This window comes from Scyliorhinus canicula, chromosome 18, assembly GCF_902713615.1.
Source record: "Scyliorhinus canicula chromosome 18, sScyCan1.1, whole genome shotgun sequence".
Taxonomy (NCBI): domain Eukaryota; kingdom Metazoa; phylum Chordata; class Chondrichthyes; order Carcharhiniformes; family Scyliorhinidae; genus Scyliorhinus; species Scyliorhinus canicula.
Window position 1 is genome coordinate 122,812,800 of NC_052163.1, and position 21,067 is coordinate 122,833,866.

General features: G+C 49.7%; 1 protein-coding gene across 1 annotated transcript in view; it reads left to right on the forward strand.

The window, feature by feature from the left end:
- Nucleotides 1-21,067, forward strand: part of apc2 (APC regulator of WNT signaling pathway 2) — a 219,205-nt gene that overhangs the window by 70,877 nt on the left and 127,261 nt on the right. The window contains 1 exon segment of the mRNA XM_038776515.1: nt 12,892-13,050. Coding sequence (XP_038632443.1) covers nt 12,892-13,050 — 159 coding nt within the window.

Consider the following 21,067-nt stretch of genomic DNA (forward strand, 5'->3'; position numbering starts at 1 on the left):
AGGATCACCAAAGGATCACCAGGCCACAGGTGAGTGAGAACAGGGCGGGGGGTCATGCAGTGGAGGCCTGGGGAGATAGGCAGAGCAGAGTCAGCAGCAAGGGCAGGAGAACTACAATTTCCAGGTCCCTCAATCAAGCACAGAGCGCCTGAAAGCCTGAGTGGGTACAGCCCAGCCGGTGGGATAGCAGCAGTAGTGGGATGAAGCCCTTAAATTGGCATTCTGCTGGGAGGCGGTGGTGTAGTGGTACTGTCACTGGACTAGCAATCCAGAGACCCAGGGTAATGCTCTGGGGTCCCAGGTTCAAATCCCACCACAGCAGATGGTGAAATTTGAATTCAATAAAAATCTGGGATTAAATGTCGAAAGATGAAACCATTGTCGTAAAAGCTCATCTGCTTCACTGATGTCCTTTAGGAAGGAAAACTGCCAGACCTACCTGGCCTGGTCCACATGTGACTCCAGATCCACAGCAGAGGTTGCACAGTGGTTAGCACTGTAGCTTCACAGTGCCAGGGTCCCGGTTCGATTCCCGGCTTGGGTCACTGTCTGTGTGGAGTCTGCATGTTCTCCCCGTGCCTGCGTGGGTTTCCTCCGGGTGCTCCGGTTTCCTCTCACAAGTCCCGAAAGACGTGCTGGTTAGGTGAATTGGACATTCTGAATTCTCCCTCCGTGCACCCGAACAGGCGCCGGAGTGTGGCGGCTAGGGGCTTTTCACAGTAACTTCATTGCAGTGTTAATGTAAGCCTACTTCTCAAAATAATCAAGATTACTATTATATGGTTGACTCTTACATGTCCTCTGAAATGACCGAACAAGCCATTCAGTTCAAGGGCAATTAGAACATAGAACATACTGTGCAGAAGGAGGCCATTCGGCCCATCGAATCTGCAATGCCCCACTTAAGCCCTCACTTCCACCCTATCCCCGCAACCCAATAACCCCTCTGAACCTTTTTGGTCACTAAGGGCAATTTATCATGGCTGATCCACCTAACCTTTGGACTGTGGGAGGAAACCGGAGCACCCGGAGGAAACCCACGCAGACACGTGGAGAACGTGCAGACTCCGCACAGACAGTGACCCAGCGGGGAATCGAACCTGGGACCCTGGCGCTGTGAAGCCACAGTGCTATCCACTTGTGCTGCCCATTTGATGGGATGGGCAATTAATGCTGGCCCAGTGACACCCATGAATTAATAAAAATAAATTAACTGCCCACTTGAGGACCTCGGCTGGTAATGGGCCAGAAGCGATCTTCCGCCCATGACCCTTCATGCCAGGGACTTAATCAGGGGCAGAGGCAGTACTGTCCCCATCCTCCCACACAATTAAAAATAACTCCTCACAACTTCCGGTGGCGGCTATGAAGGAGTAAGTCACACATTTGGTAGCTCCCGCTCGGGTCGGACTTTTGGACCTTTTCCCCCGATTTTCTACCAGACTTGAATTGAAAAATTCAGGCAATTATGTACTGAATTCCCAGATCAGTGCATGGAGAGAAGGACTAGAAGTGCTCACAGAGGCAGAAACAGAAAGACAGAGAAGGCTTGGGCTGAAGCTTCAGCGGGAGATAGCATGGGGGAGGACCGGACCTCTGGCTTGTCGACCCAGCGGTCAGCGGAGCAGCTGATGCAAGTTATTCAGGAAGGCTTTGCTACGCAGAAACGGGGCTGTTTGGACCCGATAAAAGAGTCAATTGCACGGCTGGAGCTTAGAGTGGATGCCCAAGATCGGGCGATCCAGAAGATAGAGAAGGCGCTGGCTGAGCAGGAGGAACATCAAACTGCGGTGGAGTTGGAGGTGGGGATGCTGAGAGACCAGCAGAAGAAGCTCCTGGAGAATGTGGAGGACCTAGAGAATAGGTCCCGCCGGCAGAACTTGAGAATCGTTGGGTCCCGGAGAGGTCCGAAGGAGCGGACGCTGGGGCATACATAGCGGGTATGTTCGAGAAGCTGCTGGGGGATGGGGCATTCTCCCGACCCTTGGAGGTGGACAGGGCTCATAGAGCACTCGCGAGGAAGCCGTGAATGGGAGACCCTCCCCCCCGAGGGCAATGGTGGTGAGATTCCACAGGTACTTGGATATAGGAGCACATTCTACACTGGGCCAAGCAGACACAGAGCTGTAAATGGGACAACGGTATCTTGCGGATCTACCAAGACCTGAGTGCGGAGGTGCCAGGAGAAGAGTATGAGGAACAGCACTTTTATTTTGAGTCGCCTGAGGACGCGCTGGACTTCGCGAAAAGGAAAGGACTGATGGTGGACTGAGAACTTTTGAACTTTGCTGCAACGTTCATGTTTTTTTATAAAAGAAAACTCCCAACCTCCCTGCTTCAGGGCCATGTTTTTTTAAATAAAAAAACAAAAATAATTCCTAACCTCCCTGCTTCAGGGCTGCTGCCTCTGTTCCACCCCTGCCAGGGAGACAGTACTGCCAATCAGCCTGGCTTCTGAGTGGAGATCCTGTTGAAAAAGAAGCAGAGTTAAAAATCCACAGAATCTGGGTGCAAGAACCCTTCCCTGCGCACTTGAAAATCCAACCTTCAGATCAGGGCCTTGCAGAATCTTTGTAGGTTACTGAGAATCTGCATATTTTGTTATGGTTTACTGCGCAAACGCGGCCAAAGAGGACAATAAAACACTTTGCCAGAGATTGCGGTGGAATATTTTCCCCTCAGGTCACTGTTTTGATATTAAATGTTGAGTTATTCCCTCAACTGCTCTGCTGCATCCAGCAGCTCATTTCAGCCTTATACATTGCACATGAATTACACAGCGGCAGCTCTCTGCTGTCCTTGAAGTTTTTATTGCTAATGGGAGAGCATAAGAACAATAGTAGTCATGTTATCATAGCCAATTATCTCTGCACACAATATTTGTTTCACCATTTTCTCGATCCTAGGTGATATGAATCAAAATGTCTGGTAATGAGATCTGGGAATAATAGTCTCTTTAGCAAACTATTTTCTCAGCTACAGATAGGGACATCACAGGATAGGAATGATTGGATAACTCTCCTGTCAATCACACCTGCAGACTGCGTGGCTGAGAGTGGCTGAGAATGATGCCCCTGCACATATATTTGGCAGCACAGTGGATAGCACTGTGGCTTCACAGCGCCAGGGTCCCAGGTTCGATTCCCGGCTTGGGTCACTGTCTGTGTGGAGTCTGTACGTTCTCCCCGTGTGTGCGTGGGTTTCCTCCGGGTGCTCCGGTTTCCTCTCACAGTCCAAAGACGTGCAGGTTAGGTGGATTGGCCACGATAAATTGCCCTTAGTGACCAAAAAAGGTTAGGAGGGGTTATTGGGTTACGGGATAGGGTGGAAGTGAGGGCTTAAGTGGGTCGGTGCAGACTCGATGGGCCCAATGGCCTCCTTCTGCACTGTATGTTCTATTTGTACGTAACTGTCCCCCACTCCCAGCATGTTGCTGAAGAAATGGACAGGTCTTCCCAAAGCCACTCCACCATCTACAAGGCACTGGTCAGGAGTGTGATGGAATACTCTCCACTTGCCTGATTGAGTGCAGCTCCAAAAATGTACAAGAAGCTCAACATCAACCACGACGAAGCAACTCGCTCGATCGGCACCACCTCCGACACTTCAAACATTCACTCCCTCCACTACCGATGCACAGTGGCAGCCGTGTGCACCATATGCAAAATGCACTGCAGGAACTCACCAAACATCTTTCGACAGCACCTTCCAAACCCGTGATCTCTGCCACCTAGGTGTACAAGAGTAGCATGGAACACCACCTCCTGCAATTCCCCTCCAATCCATACCGGCCTGGAACCACCTATACAGCACTATGGGTGTACCTACACCAGCAGGATGGCGGCAGTTCAAGAAGGCAGCCTACCACCACCTTCTCAAGGGCAATTAGGGATAGGCAAGAAATATATATATATTTTTTTTTCTTTAAATTTAAAGTACCCAATTATTTTTTTCCAATTAAGGGGCAAATTTAGCGTGGCCAATTCACCTAACCTGCACATCTTTTGGGTTGTGGGGGCGAAACCCACGCAGACACGGGGAGAATGTGCAAACTCCAAACGGACAGTGACCCAGGGCTGGGATTCGAACCCGGGTCCTCAGCGCCGTAGGCAGCAATGCTAACCACTGTGCCACCGTGCTGCCCGAGGCAAGAAATATTGGCCTTGTCAACAACACTCATAACGGGATCAAAAAGTCCCCCCTGCTTTCATTGGGAGAAGATGCTACCGTTTCAGTCATCAGTTCTGTTTGCTGTCGTTCAAAGAGAATCAGATTAAGTAGACTCTGTAGACTGTTTGTTGTAGTGTGCTGTTCAAGCAGACATTGGGCTATGTTTTACATGTTCCTGCTGGGCATGTATCTAGTGGGGGGGACATTAAAATAGGATGGGTGCCAACTCCAATACCTCCCCACCCTCCCCCAAGCTCACTCCCATAATATGCTGATTTCTGCATCCACCTTCTATATTCAAATAGATAATCAAGGGCCAATCAGGCTTACCAGCTAGACCATTGACCTGGATAATACACTGCCCATGCCATTAGACTTTTAGTCCATTCTTCAAAGACTGGGAAGGAAGTGAGTTTGAACTTTTGGGGGCTGCTCTTTGTGCATTGGGGCGACACCCCCAAGATGGAAATCCCTCACTCTTCCTAACTCCCCACAATTGTTGCAAATGATAAAACTTGTCTGAGAAAGGGAAACTTCAAAAACATTTGAGAGGGTTAGTGAATGCAATGTGTAGCATTCAAGTGTGGCTAAGCACTGCTAATTTCTATCCAAGGCATAAAAATTAGGACACTTACATAGCAGGGATTTGCACATAATAACACAGAATGCTTCATGAAATGAAAATCGCTTATTGTCACGAGTAGGCTTCAATGAAGTTACTGTGAAAAGCCCCTAGCTTTATATCTCACTATAGTATGTCAATGATCATAGTTAATGGAAATTTTAAATGCTTGAAGCTCACATTATCCATTTCCTCTGGTTCATATCATCAGTTCCATGCAATTTAAATGAATCCAATATCTCTCTCCATATACTTAGATTGATTAATGGGTTGCATTCCCAAATGGAGCACTAAGTGTATATTATATATTAAAAAAATAACTCTGAAGTTTGAAAACACCGATAGCCGTTGAGCATGTTTAGTGTGGCTTAATGGGGAAGGAAATGAAGGATGGAATTAAATTAGTTCGCACAGAAACTAATTAGTTAGTTAATTAGTTGGATAATTGGGAATAATTAGCCAGAATTATTTTATCTCCTCATATAGTGAAGGTACTGATTCTGGGATCTGAATATAACTGGGAAGGCCAACTTTTGTTGCCCATTCTCTAATTGCCCCTAGGAAGGTAGTGGTGAGCTGTCTTCTTGAACTGCAGGTGGTGCAAGTATACCCACGGTGTAAGGTCCATCTTTGTCGTTTTTGGTGTCCAGGTCGATGCCGGATGGTCCGTCTGGTTTTATTCCTAGCGGTTTGATACAACTGAATACAACTGGGCAGCACGGTAGCACACGTGGCTAGCACTGTGGCTTCACAGCGTCAGGGTCTCAGGTTCGATTCCCTGCTGGGTCACTGTCTGTGCGGAGTCTGCACGTTCTCCGGGTGTCTGCGTGGGTTTCCTCCGGATGCTCCGGTTTCCTCCCACAATGCAAAGTCAGGCAGGTTAGGTGGATTGGCCGTGATAAATTGCCCTTAGTGTCCAGAGAGGGTTGGGAGAGGTTGTTGGGTTGCGGGGATGGGGTGGAAGTGAAGGCTTGAGTGGTTCGGTGCTGACTTGATGGGCCGAGTGGCCTCCTTCTGCACTGTATGTTCTATGTTGTATGTCGATGAATGGTTTGTCAGGCCATTTCAGGGGGCAGTTAAGAGGCAACCAGACTGTATGGAGTCACATGTAGTACCCACCAGGTGAGGTGTAAAGACTCGCAATCAAAGTATCATTGGCTTTGTCTATATATGTGTTTGTGTAACCCACCTCTTCACTCACCTGATGAAGGAGCTGCGCTCCGAAAGCTAGTGATTCGATACAAACCTTGTTGGACTTTAACCTGGTACTGTAACACTTCTTACTGTGCCCACCCCAGTCCAACGCCGGCATCGCCACATCATGGACACCAAGTAAGGTGTGTTCTTCCCTAAAGGCCATGAATGAACCAGCATTCCAGAACTTCAGTCAGCACTATTCTTTTATTCCTGATTTATTAAATTTAAATATGACCAACTTCCCTTGGTGGGAATTGAACTTGCGTTTTCAGGCCTCTGGGTTACACCATAGTCCAGACTCCCATTGGCAGAGGCAGTCACCCTTTACCTGGGCCAAACGGCAATAGACCTTTTCATCTAGGGAAGGTGCCACCATTGAGAGCAATCTTATTCTTCTTCAATGCCTACACCTTCCAGCTGGGTGACTAAAGCAGATGTTTTACCTCTCCTCCTGACTGGTGGTATTGACTTGTTATGTATCGGGTCAACTGCTACTGCAGTGGTCACATGTGGGAATAGAGTAATCAGAGGCTCAGTAAAACTCGGAAAAATAAAACCAAAATCTACATTGACATCAATGGGAATGAAAATCAGGAGAGATGTAAAATGAATGATTGGGTTGCTATTGCCCAAGGTCAAAATAAATCCCCTGTCTCTACAAAACCTTCCTTTCCTTTCCTCTTATTTATACTCAAAATTGGTAATTTCTTCCTAACTCTATTCTGTTTATGCTTTCCTGGCTATATTCCCTAACCCATTCTTTTGGTTTGTCCTCTATTCGTCCTGAATAACACCTTTGATAATCGACTGTCCCTGTACAGTATCCACTTTGTCAGCAATGCCTCGATACACAAGGGAATACAAGACATAATCCTTTATACAGGAGGCGAATTGGAGTCAGTGATGATAAACTCCTAATAACATTAGAGAGACGGGGAGTAAATGAAGCTTTAACAGGGCACTTCTTTCTTCAATGCTTCCTGTCCAATGCTCTCTTCTGCGGCATTCTGGATTTTCTCCAGACCATACTCACTGCCCCCAGAATGGGGCATCTCTATCCTGCCCTCTATCTCTACCCTTTCTGAACTTTTCAAACAGAGCCTTTCAACTCTGTGCTCCTCTCGTTCAAGGTTTCATTCAAATCACTCAAGTCCTGGTCTCTCCTTACTCACCGCACTGAAACAATTCTGCCCAAACCACCGCCTCTTACACCATGCCCATGATGGATCATCCAACCTTGCTCTTCTCTTTTTAAACAGACTCTCTTTAATTTGTCTGTAGGCTGCCCTCCTTCTGGCCACCTCCTGGCTCAGGTCCTGGTAGATGCGCAGGACGCTGTTGTTCCATGAGCAGCTCCTCGTGCTCTTGGCCCACTGTAGAACCTGCTCCTTGTCCACGAACCTATGGAACCTGACCACCATCGCACGCCCCCCCCCCCCCCCACCCCCCCCCCCCCCCCCCCCCCCCGCCCCCTTATGGGTGCCTCGCCTCCACTCTGTGTGCCCTGTCCAGCTCCAACGGACGCGGGAAGAAATCATCCCCCACCAGCTTCTGCAACATGTCTGCCACTTATGCCGTGGCATCCACTCCCTCGGCCCCCTCCGGGAGCCCAATGATTCTCAGATTCTGCCGGCGAGACCTGTTTTCCAGGTCCTCCAGCTTGTCCATCAGCCTTGATTGTTGCTCCTTCAACTTACTAATTTCCACGTCTGCTACCGTTTGGAAATCCGCCTGCTCTTCCACTGTCTTCTCCAGTGCCTGGACCTTCTTATCCTGAGCATCCTGCCTCTGGTCAAGTCGCTCCACCGTTTTCTGGAGCGGTTCCAAATGATCCCGCTTCAGTGCTGCGAAGCTCTCTTTCATGACCTGCAGCATGTTGTCCAGTGCTGCCTGGACCGTCCTTTCCGTGGTCCATTCATCGGCCATCTTTCCTCCCACTTGAGCTTCCACACCACCTTTGTTCAGCCCCTTCTTCGCCTGTTTTCGCTCCCTTCTGCTCCTTAAGTCCATACAACTCTGTATGGATTCAGATCTAGAGTGCTATTGTTTTTCACTCCAGCGCTCAAAAGCTCAAAAAAGTTGGGGAAAGGGGTCTTAAAGTCAGATTGGAGCGAGAGCCACCAAATGTGCGACTTACTCCCTCATAGCCGCCACCGGAAGTCAACCTTGCTCTTCTCAAACCCCCTAGTAGCATGTGACTGAGTCCACAGTATCATCCTCCTCCAGAACCTCTTCCCCCCACCCCCCAATCTACACTCCATGGGGCTTCTGTAGCATTGTTCAATCCAATCTATCCCTATCCATAGCTTCTATTCCTGCCCCTCCATCATACTTCCAAAACACATTATGGTTCCATCTTGGGTCCCTTCCTTTTTCTTGTGCACTTGACAACCATATCCATAGACATTGGAGATGTTGACACAAGTGTAAGGATGACAGCCAAATCTTCCTTTCCATTATCCAAGGCCGCATCCATGGTGTCAGACTACATGTCTGATATTAAGTGATCTTAACCAAAGCTTTTTCCAATACCAAGGGATGTAAATGATTTTCTTGTCCCTGCCAAAATCGCATCTCCCTTGGCAATAGTTCCTTTCCCTCCTTTGGCTGCTTTGAGGCTGAATCATTCAGCGTGTGATGAGCCATCAATTGCACAAGAGACGAGTTGCTTTACAAAAGTTAGGCTTTAATAAGCTAGAACTTAGCCCTGCGGTTGTCTACAATAAAATGGACGACCGCCGGGCGCTTTGACTATTTATACTTCGGTAAGGAGGCGTGGTTAGGAGGCGTGGTTAACTCAGCCTCTCCACCAATCGGAGAGCAGTCACATGACTGGTCTCAACCAATCGGTCGGGAGGCACATGACCGACCAGGGCCAATGGTAAGCCGGTGTTCTGCACCAATGGCAGACAGCTATGCAAATCATATCACCACAGCGTGAAAATTTAATATTGTGTTCAGCATCAGCCAGATTTCTACCCTCGCATCTAATCGACCAAGGTTCCTATTCCCAGCTGTGCAACACAGACCATCATTGCCTCAGCCTCTCTTGCTAAAACTCTAATCAAGCTTTTCTAACCTCTGGATTTGATCATCCTAATGCCCGCACCCCCCCCCTCCCGCCGGCCCTCTGCTGTTCACCCTCCACAAACTCTATCCTGTACTCCACAAACCCTCTTCCCTTTACCTCCTGAACTTGCTGACACTGGCCCCCTTCAGCCCAACATATTAAATTTAAAATACTTATTCCTTTTGCCAGTTTTCCCCCACTCTCCACAATATCCGCTCTCTGAAAACCCTGTCCTAAACACTTTGCCTTCTGCACTTTTCTCTTCTTTTGAACCACTTATTCAAAATGCATTTTTCCGATCAGTCATTTGGTCACCCCACCTGACATCAACAGCCTTTCCTGTTTGAGAGGGAATGGGAATGGCCGGGGTGAGTGTATTGACATTGGGTTAGCATGGAGGACATGAGATGCCAAGGGAAGTGGTTGGAGTGAAGACTTTTCAAAGGATTTTCCAAACCAGACTATGGTTCACACTTCCACCGAGGGACCACGTGTCACAAATTATGAACAAACTGGTCCAATTCTATGGAAATTTTGGTGTGCCAATGAATGCCTACCCCCACAGGAGAGCCGGCCAGGTTGTATGTGCAGGGGTGTGCTCGCTACGTGTACCCTCATTCCACGTTGGCGAATTGGCAAAATTGGTCATGCTTACCAATACAAATCTAAATCCTTTAAAACTACCTTTGTTTTCCTAACAGGAACATTTCAGCTTCCTAACTCATTTCCTAATGATGAGCTATCCACTAAGAATGTTTGCATTTCCTATTATGTGCAAACAAGATTGCTCTAGAACAATATCTGACTCTATACTAGTGCCCCCAGTAAATATAAACCTAATGGCCGGGATTTTCCGATCCCACGCTGGGTCAGAGAATCGCCGGGGGGGGGGGGGTGAGAATCGGGCCGCACCGCTCCGACGGCGGGCTGCCGATTCTCCGGTGACCGGAGAATTGGTGCCAATCGCACCCATGGGGTCACCACTGCGCCGGTCGGGGGCCGTTGAAAGCGGCTCACCTGGCGATTCTCCGCGCTCGACGGGCCGAGTGTCGCCGAGTCCCACCGGCGTGGGTTACTTATGGTCCCACCCGGCGGGACCTCGGAGTTCTGGCTGCAGGGGCTGTCCTGGGGGATCCGACTCCGGCGGGGGGTCCTCCACGGTGGCCAGGCCCGCGATCGGGGCCTACCGATCGGTGGGCGGGCTAATTCCAGGGGGCCTATGTTCCTCCGCGCCACGCCCCTGTAGGGCTCTGCCATATTGCCCGGGGGCTGGCGCGGAGACGGAAACCCACGCCCATGCGCCAGGGTGCCTGTTTGGCAGTGCCAAGGTCCTTGGGTGCCAGGTTGTCTATGCCAGAGATCAGGCCCGGGGGTGTCTTGCCCTTATGAGGCGGGGTGAGCGAGAGCTTGAGGACCCTCTAACAGGTAAGTTTGGGCTTTGGGGGTGTCCAAAGGCTGTGGTAGGGAAGGGGTAAAGGTAATTTTTAAGTGCCGCCCCGTCTCCTCTTGCATTGATGAGCTGAGCTTGCTGAGGCCAAAAAACCAGAGGCCGTTAAGGTAGCGGGGTCTCAGCGCTGCAGGCAGTACGGTGACACAGGGTCAACACTGCCGCCTCACAGCGCCAGGGACTCGGGTTCGCATCCGGCCTCGGGTGACTGTATGTGTCGGGTTTGCACTTTCTCCCCACGTGTGCGTGGGATTCCTCCGGGTGCTCCGGTTTCCTCCAACAGCCCAAAGACGTGCAGGTTCGGTGGCCATGATAAAATTTCACCTTCGTGTCCAGGGATGCACTGGTTAGGCGGAGTTAAGGTGTTATGGGGAAGTGGGGTAGGGGTCTCGTTCAGAGGGACAGTGCAGACTCGATGGGCTAAATGGCCTCTTTCTGCACTGTAGGAAATCTATGATTCTGTGAAACGCGCTCAAAGCGAGACCCTATTCCCCCTGTTAAATCACACACATGCCCTTTGTTATTTTTTCTTGACTGGTGAATTATGTACCATTTCTGATTAGAAGTTGCTATGGTGATCGGTGCACACCAGAGATGTCTGGCCTATTGGGGGTCAAGTAGTCACCTTGACCATGATGATTAATTGGGCCTGGGGGAAATCAGTTCTGAAAGAAAGAAATGTTCTCCTTCACTTCAACCACCTCCATATTTTATTGCCGATTTAAAATTAAATCTGGTTTGCTCACCTTCGCTTAAGTCTGGGCCATGTTGTAATAAAAATAGTGGGAACTCCATTCTGCCTGCGTCTTGGAAAATAACAACAGGCGCTTCTATTCTTGAGGAAAACTAGCCGGGAGTTCCTGACATATCTGTGATTTAACAATCTGCTGTCCAGTGTAGCAGAGAGCTCGATCTTTCAGCAGTTATCATCACGATGGCAACAGTCCAATTCCCCAATTCGCGAATAACATTTTGAAAGAAAGAAATTGGAAAAAATTGCAGGAGGCACAAAAGCCAAAGGTCCCAAATACAGCTGTCAGCCGAAAATCTCAGCACGGCAGCCGTTACGACTCATCGCTTGGCCTCGGTCCTCTGAGCTGGAGAGCGGGGAATTGATCCTGCTCCGATTCGTTGACTGGGGTTTCATCCAAATTGCATGAAGCTCTGATGAGAGAACAGCCTTGGGCTCAGTTTTGTCTCTCGCAGCACCTCCGAGGTGAAATATCCCATGAATGCTGGATAACGAAGTTCATATAACATAGAACATACAGTGCAGAAGGAGGCCATTCGGCCCATCGGGTCTGCACCGACCCACTTAATCCCTCACTTCCACCCTATCCCTGTAACCATAACCCCTCCTAACCATTTTGGTCACTAAGGGCAATTTATCATGGCCAATCCACCTAACCTGCACATCTTTGGACCATATAAATGGTTAGTTTGGCTGGCGTGGAGATTTCTACATTCACCCAGCATGTTAACATGACGCAAAATCTAGTCCATTGCATTCATTGTATCGTGCTGCTTGCATTGGATTTCCCCACATTACAGTAGCCCCTTCAAAGTCCTTCATGACATATGAAACTCGCTTATTGTCACAAGTAGGCTTCAAATGAAGTTACTGTGAAAAGCCCCTAGTCGCCACATTCCGGCACCTGTTCGGGGAGGCTGGTACGGGAATTGAACCGTGCTGCTGGCCTGCCCTGGTCTGCTTTCAAAGCCAGCGATTTAGCCCAGTGCTAAACCGATATGATGCATTTTAAGATGCTTCTGTGACACACAGTACGATGTTATCTAAAAACGTCTTTTGGTCAATACTAATTTCTCAAACCGTGTTAATTTTTGCTGAGTGGGAGCCTGGTTTGCCCTAACTAATTGCCCTAACTAATTGCCCTAACTAATTGCCCTAACTAATTGCCCTAACTAATTGGCGCGGTGGTGTAGTAGTTACGATACTGAGCCAGTAATTTGGAGACCCTGCACTAGTATTCCAAGAGGATGCGAGTTCATGATTTCACCATGGCAATTTGAGAATTTGAATTCAGTGTAACTATCTACAAGGGCGACACGGTGATGCGGTGGTTAGCACTGTTGCCTCACGGCGCCGCGGACCCGGGTTCGATCCCGGCTCTGGGTCACTGTCCGTGTGGAATTTGCACATTCTCCACGTGTCTGCGTGGGTTTCGCCCCCCACAAACCAAAGCCAACACACTGCAGTCAAGCCTTTAACTCCTGATCCTAAACTATAGGGTGAGAATATGAGTTGAATGTCGGCCTTTGTTCGTAACGTTTTTTTGTCATTGCAAACAACCCCAAACAACCTGACTTTCCTGTCACCCAAACCGATTGCTTCAAAATTAATATTAAAACAATTTTCCTGTGTAGGTATTGGAGGAACTCAGGATGTCAGGGTCTACATCTTCCTATGAGTCTCTGGTGAAGCAGGTGGAGACACTTAGAAAAGAGAACTCTCATCTGCGGCGAGAATTGGAGGACAACTCCTGCCATCTGTCCAAGTTGGAGACAGAGACCTTGGACATGAAGGTGAGGTTTTTGTTACCTGGCCCTTTGATGAGTGGGGGGCTTTTGCTCAAAGTCTAACCCAGCCGCATGTTGAAAATCCAACCTGAGTCTTAAACCAGGGGCACGGAAGAGGTGGGGGCACAGATTGTGCAGATGGCCCAGGCTATCGATGGGTTACTTAGGGAAAGTCAGGCAGTCGATACAATGCACTCAGGTCTTATCACACAAACTGAAGTTGAGAAGCTGTTTCATCTCAACAAAGATTCACATTGTCATTTGCTTTGTCATTGTGCTGGAAACATTTACGTTAAATTATTGTGTTGGGGCAAAGTGTATTTTAATTGTCGGATGTATGGCAGGGGGGATGCATGGTGTGTCCATAATATTGGTCGCAATAAATAAACAACTGTACATATATGAGATTTATAACTTTTAATTTACTTTGATTACTTTTGTCTCTCTCGTTTTCTCCCCTCCCTTCCGTGAAGGCGTCTCACTGGGATAAGCTTCAATAAGCACCTTCTCACACCCTGCTATTGTCCACATGTGGAACTTTGGCAGTGGGCATGCGTCTCGGTCCTTGGAGGATGTTGCAGCTCAGGCTGATTCTCTCCTCGCCTGGCTTCCATACATATACACGCACAGTAGGAGTTCCTCTGTACCCTTTTGTTTAATGCTTCCTTAACTCACTGGCAGTGAGGCTAACTGAGTAGCAGTTTCATTCTGGATCTATGAGGATGATTTCTAATGCTCAGAGACAGAGCAGTCCAGGCAGAGGATCTTTAGTCCACAGGTTCTATCCGTCATTCCATCCCAGATTCCAGGATCTTGGGCATTTGTATGGATTTGTTGGTCACTCACAACATTAATAGCATGATTTGGCTGCCTGCCTAACAGCTCATAGTGGGGCCCAATAACAGCACAACACTACCTGGTGGAAGAAACACGAAGAACAAAAAAGGTCCCTTATTCTTGAGAAGCTAACTTCTGTCCAGCAAACGCCAATCACCAAAGGGGAGGCGGTGACATAATGGTATTGTCACTGGGCTAGTAAACCAGGGTAATGCTCTGGGGACCCGGGTTCGAATCCCACCACTGCCGCCCTTACCTGATCTGGCCTACATGTGACTCCAGACCCACAGCAATGTGGTTGACCCTTGACTGCCCCTCAAGGGCAATTAGGAACTGTTATGTCCCCTGAACAAAAACAAAATCCAAATACAACCCATCCATGCCCTTCAAAAATGTCCCTAACAATGATGAAGACCAAAGATGCACAGGCCAGTGTCTTGGGACCAGCGTCTATTGGAACAAATGTGGGAATGATCACAAGATGTCCAAAGATGTCCATGCGGATTGGCCATGCTAAGTTGCCTCTAAGTGTCCAAAGGTTGGGTGAGATAGGGCGGGGGATTGGGCCCAGGTAGGGTGCTCTTTCGATGGGATGATGCAGAATGGCCTCCTTCTGCACATTCTAAGATGTTGGGCGGGATTCTCCGTTTGATAGACTAAGTGCTGATGCCAGGACTGAATTGCGGAGAAGGACTCCACTCCCCACACACTCTCATTCCAGCCAAGAAGATGCTATCGTGAAGAGCGGCCCCGAGATTTGCTGATTCAGAGCTGGAGACACTGCTGGATGCCGTGGAGGAGAGGCCGTGACAGCAGCGACGAGAAGTCGGTGTCGGGGACATGTACCCCGGGGTAATCGCGAGGTTGCGGCTGGTTGTGACGGAGGCTGTCATCGGCTGATAATAACCGGGCCTGGGCACAGGTGGCAGAGGCCATAAGCGCCATGGGGTTCACCAGGACTGGGCTTCAGTGCGGGAAGATGCTGCATGATCTCCACAGGACGGCCAGGGTGATTCGCAGCCACCACCGTGAGCCTGGCATCAATTCCCCCTCCCACAGAGGGCGATTTAACCCCACCCACTGGCAATCTACTTGTAACCCACTCTGCACCAAATGCCAACCCCCATACCGCCCTCCATGGCTGGGTGCCCTGCACACACAGGCCGCTGGCTGCAGGCCCCCTGTGTTACCCGCATCCGGGTGCCTCACATTGTGCATTATTTGTCCCCCTAGAAGAAGGTGACACACAACCACAGGGTGAGAGGGCATTCCGGAGCGGGCCCGCCAGACCTGCAGCCCCTCACCATCGCAGAGCAGAGGGCATTGGACCTGGTCCGTGGTGTTGGCGAAGGGACAGTCGCCGAGGTGGAGTTCGGCATCGGAGATGCAAATGAGCCCCCAATGCATTGTGATGTCCCTATGGCACGTGTATCACCCCTCCCCACACACCTAACCTTAGTTAGGCCACAATTGGAGTATAGTGTTTAATTCTGGTCGCCACACTACCAGAAGGATGTGGAGGCTTTAGAGAGGGTGCAGAAGAGATTTACCAGGATGTTGCCTGGTATGGAGAGAATTAGCTATGAGGAGAGGTTGAATAAACTCGGTTTGTTCTCACTGGAACGACGGAGGTTGAGGGGCGACCTGATAGAGGTCTACAAAATTATGAGGGGCATAGACAGAGTGGATAGTCAGAGACTTTTTCCCAGGGTAGAGGGGTCAATTACTAGGGAGCCTAGGTTTAATGTGCGAGGGGCAAGGTTTAGAGGAGAGCACGGTGGGCAGCACGGTAGCATTGTGGATAGCACAATTGCTTCACAGCTCCAGGGTCCCAGGTTCAATTCCGACTTGGGTCACTGTCTGTGTGGAGTCTGCACATCCTCCCTGTGTGTGCGTGGGTTTCCTCCGGGTGCTCTGGTTTCCTCCCACAGTCCAAAGATGTGCAGGTTAGGTGGATTGGCCATGATAAATTGCCCTTAGTGTTGGGTGGGGTTACTGGGTTATGGGGATAGGGTCGGGTGCTCTTTCCAAGAGCCGGTGCGGACTCAATGGGCTGAATGGCCTCCTTCTGCACTGTAAATTCTATGAGATGTGCGAGGCAAGTTTTTTTACACAGAGGGTAGTGGGTGCCTGGAACTCGCTGCCAGAGGAGGTGGTGGAAGAAGGGACGATAGTGACGTTTAAGGGGCATCTTGACAAATACATGAATAGGATGGGAATAGAGGGATACGGGCCCCGGAAATGTGGAAGATTTTAGTTCAGACGGGCAGCATGGTCAGCACAGGCTTGGAGGGCCGAAGGGCCTGTTCTTGTGCTGTACTTTTCTTTCTTCTTTGTTTGTTCTATCCCCACCCGCGATCTAACCATGTGTCTTGTCTTTGGTCCTGCATCTCACCTGCTGACGAGGCGGGACCTGCTGGTGACCCGCGTCCCCAGCCGTAACCCCGCGATTACCCCGGGGTACATGTCCGGGAACAACACCTGCTTCTCGTCGCTGCTGTCACCGTCACTCTCCACCATCCCAGAGACACTCACCTCGATTGGGCTTCACCTCAGTGAAGAGGCTCCTGGGGCACTATCTGGGGTGCACCACACATGTGCTGAGGTACATCAGATGGAGGTAGGAACCCCCAGTGCGTGGGGCATTCATGCCGCTATCATGACGCAGGATCACGGCATTGCGTTGGACGCCCGACGCCGACCTCAATCTTAGGCCGGCGGCGATTCCCGATTCCGACGTCGCTGGACAAAGAATCCCGCACATTGTTTCCTTTTCACATGCACAAACTCTGAAATGGGCTGGAAATTTTGAAAATGAGGAAGGAAGACTTGGAACCCATCCCGCAGCCCCACCCGTCAACGTAGACTTCGAAAGCCAAGGGTCTTTGTTGGTTAAATCCGAGTCATCAGGATGGTTCTAACATCTGCCGACAGTCTTATGATTACTACACTGCATCTGCTGTCTCCCGGCTGTGCGAGGGAGGGTGGCTGAATGGCTGGAAAAATGGGGAGGAACTGTATTTATGTCTTCTGGCAGTATCACTGATACCTCTAGAGAGCTGAAGAAAGCCAGCTGACGTACGTCTCTGAAATAGCAGTTTTTGATTTATATTACTGTGTAGCTGAGATGGGAGTCACTGCGGAGCAGGAGTGCTACATAATTAAGCCATTATTTTCACATTCTCCTTCTTTACAGAGTGGCCACAATGGCTGAACAATTCCATTAACTTGCAATGACGCTAAGTGGCTTCCGACGCTAAAACATAAATTTTCTTTTGCCAGGTCCACAGTATGGGAGAGAGTTGAAAGGGGGAAGGGAGACATGAACATGAAGCTTTAAAGGAGCCATATTCCTATCTTATCCCTTCAAATACTATGAACGTTTGGTAGGCCGACCTGCCTGAGGAGGACCGTCGAGTTGTTTGCATGTTGACCCCTCCTTTATAATATCATCATGCTTTCAGCATCATCCCTTCCAGGCCTAACACACATCCCCTGTCACACCCCTTCACACATTGCCACATAATAATAATAATAATCATTCATTGTCACAAGTAGGCTTCAATGAAGTTACTGTGAAAAGCCCCTAGTCGCCACATTCCGGCGCCTGTTCGGGGAGGCTGGTACGGGAATTGAACGCGCGCTGCTGGCATTGTTCTACGTTACGAGCCAGCTGTTTAGCCCACTGTGCTAAACCAGCCCCTCATGCTAAAAACCCTACCCTCACCTCTGACACTCCCTCGTCTCCTTCTCCTGTGACCCCTCCCCACCCTGCATTTGCTAACCTTTTGACACTCGCCTTTGACTTGGGGTCTCACGATGAGCCTGGGCCTTGGGTACACCAGTGACACCAGCCGCCACTGCTCCTGCTGGCTTCTGATTGGCTGGTAGCTCTCAGAGGGTGGGACTTCCATCACTTGGGGCTTTAATCCCAGGGAAGGCCTGGTGGCGGCTACCTAAGGGCACTTGGAGCCTCCCAAAATATTTCCAAGTGTGTCCCTGGCGGGAATCGAGATGTGATTCCTGTTGGGTGGATCGGCGCGATTCACAGCACAATCCACCCACATGTACAAGTTTTGTTTGGAGCCAGGGGAGATTCATGCCGTGGAATCCACAGAAGCCAGCAAGATTGGATCCTCAGAGATAACACCCTTAATAAAGCGTGCTTCAATCCTTGAATAATCCTACAGATTCCTCTTTTGGAACCCCCCAGTTCCCCCTATAGGCTCCACCTCTTGACACTGCCTACCAGGTACAATGGATTCCGTGAGAGGAAGCAGGTGAGTACCCTCTCTACACTTACCTCCGGGATGCCAAGGGAGTCCTTCAGGCAGGTGATGGTTGAGGGAGCTTGGGCCAGGTTGGAGGGACTCAGGTTGAGAGTATTTCCATTCCCTCTGTAGCCTTCATAGAACTTACAGTGCAGAAGGAGGCCATTCAGCCCATCGAGTCTGCACCGGCCCTTTGTAAGAGCACCCCACACAAGCACAGACCTCCTCCATCCCATCCCCTTAACTCAGTAACCCCAATTAACCTTTCTTTTGGACACTAGGGGCAATTCAGTATAGCAAATCCATGTAACCCGCACATCTTTGGACTGTGGGAGGAAACCAGAACACCCGGAGGAAACCCGCGCTTTCAAGGGAAGAATGTGCAGACTCCGCACAGACAGTGACCCCAGTCAGGAATCGAACCTGGGACCCTGGAGCTGTGAAGCAACTGTGCTAACCACTGTGCTGCCCTTGAAAACCTTTGATGTCTTTCTCAGCATGTCAATTTAAATGATGTCAGATGAACGTAAACATCTTCCCTTTGATGTGTTGGAAACCTTTGAAGTGCTTTTTCACATTCAATTTAATTCCCCTTCAACCTTTTATAGCCTCTGGGTTTAGGAGGTCTGGACAGAGTAGATAGGGAGAAACTGTTTCGATTGGCAGAGGGGTCTAGAAGCAGAGGGCACCAATTTGATGTGAATGGCGAAAGAACCAATGGCCTTCTCTATGCTCTAACTATTCGAGCATTGATTCCCTGATTCTATGATAACTGATCCTGCCGGTGTTTATGCTCCACAAGAACCTCCTATGCTGCCTTTCATCTAATCCTAATTTTCCGGCTGTTCCTGGTGGGATCGTCTGCTGCTCCCTGCTGGCAGAGGGTGTGAACAACAGGAAACCCGTTGACAGCGGGGGGACTGGAAGAGGCCACTGGGCCAATGGCGGGCTGCCTCCACAAAATATGCAACAGTGGGGAGGGGGGGGAGGGGGGGGGGGAGTGGATGGTAAACCCCCTCAGAATCAAACTTTGAATCTTGTCTATGATGGAGATGGTTCCTGTAAGTTGTTTAATTTCTGGTATCTTACAGCAAGTTGTTTATTATAGCAGTAGACCAGCTTTAGCCCAGGCCTTGACTGTCAGCGAAACTACTTCGATTAATATGAATCTCACTTTCATTATCTTACAATTATGCTTTTCAAAATGTACGTTGCTCCTTATGTGTTTTCAAAATGACTAGTAAAATAAAAGATTGAAATGCCGAATTAGTTGGCGTGTTGTTGGTGAACTTGCCCATCAAAGAGATGTAAGTGCATTCCAAGCACTAAGTGCATTCCAAGCACTCACGCATGTGATTTCACTGCACTTACATCTCTTTGATGTGATCAATGTTTACAAACATTGAGGTTTCGCCACTGAGGCCACTGAAGCGTGAAGGGAAATGAATGGATATGCCTGGCACATTGTTTTCACAAGAGGTCAATCACAGACCTCCAACGCTATGAATGGGCTGTAGATAGTTGATCTGTGGGAGCCAGAGGCAGGCACAGCAGGTCTCCTTAGAGAAATGGACATGTGGAGCTGCAAGATGAGTATCACAGCTATAATGCTTCCCCTGCCCCTGTCTGGGCGGCTCTCTAGCTTCGTTAGAGGGGTCCCATTTCTGCGGGGGTGGGATCTGTATGGGGGAAGGGGTCCGTATGTGCAGGAGGATTCTGTGGAGGGGTTCCTTTTGGCAGGGAGTCCCTGTTGGGGGTTTCCCTATTTCAGGGGTTCCTGGGGGGGGGGGGAGGGGCCTGTTACAGTAGTCCTGGGAGGGGGGGGGGGTTGGGTCAGGTCATCCCATACTTGAGGTAGGAGGGGGCATCCAGGAAATCCAGGGGTGAGGAGCTGCTGTGCAGTGGGGAGGGGGAAGGGCGTCAGGGCCAATTTGTGAAGGGGGGGTGTCTGGGCCGATTTGCGATGCGGACAGAGGGGGGGCTGGCTGGCCGCGACCCTTTCCATCGGGCTGCCCGCTGAAGGTGGCGACCCGATAGCAGGACTCCCTCGAATTCCACACCACACAGAAACATGCATCGCATGGAACGCTGAATTGCATCCCGCTTTACCACCGCAAGGGGTTCGTAAAACTGGTGCCATTCAGCTCCGACGGGAGAACATCTCCCAAACGGAAAATCCAGCCCACCGTCTTTGTTGAAAGCAGGGCTGACAATGCTGGTGGGTCATTAGTTGGCAGCTCATCTTGGGGTCAAATAGGATGCCATGGTTGCAGTCTGGTTTCACCTCAGAGAGAGGGATGGAGTCAGTATCTGGGAATTGAATCCGGAGCGGTTACTGAAAACAATCAGCCTTCCCTGTATTTAACTGGAGGGAATCCCTGCTCATCCAGCACAGTTAGGATAATCGTCTGAAAGCAACACAACACTGGAGGAACAGTAAGGCACACTTTGGATTTGATGGGACGTCAATCACTGAAGGGGCCGGAGGCTCGTACTGCCCAACGTAAAGTTCACTGTCATTCCCATTCCGGCAGTTCAGGCGTGGCTCAGTTTATTTATGTGGGAATTTCTCGTTTTCCAAATTAGTTTATCAACTCAGGCTTTGTGATGCCCAGTCGTTGCCATGGATCCTTGTACCCTTTCCAGCTCACAAAATTAAAACGTTTTGTGGATCACAGTCTCACTGCTCCGTTCACCAGAGTCTGTCCGGCTGTGAGATTAATTCTCTGTGGGCCATGGGAACCAAGATGTAAACGCTAGGCTGTGTCGAGGGGTTTTCCATAATTTTCCTCTTTGAGATGGTGTGATTGATTCTGATAGTTCATTGGGGTGGTGGTTGAGGGGGGGGGGGGTCTTTTTGTTTCCGACCATCTCATATATCTCGAGGAGCTGGAATGGAAAACAGGAATTGTGTA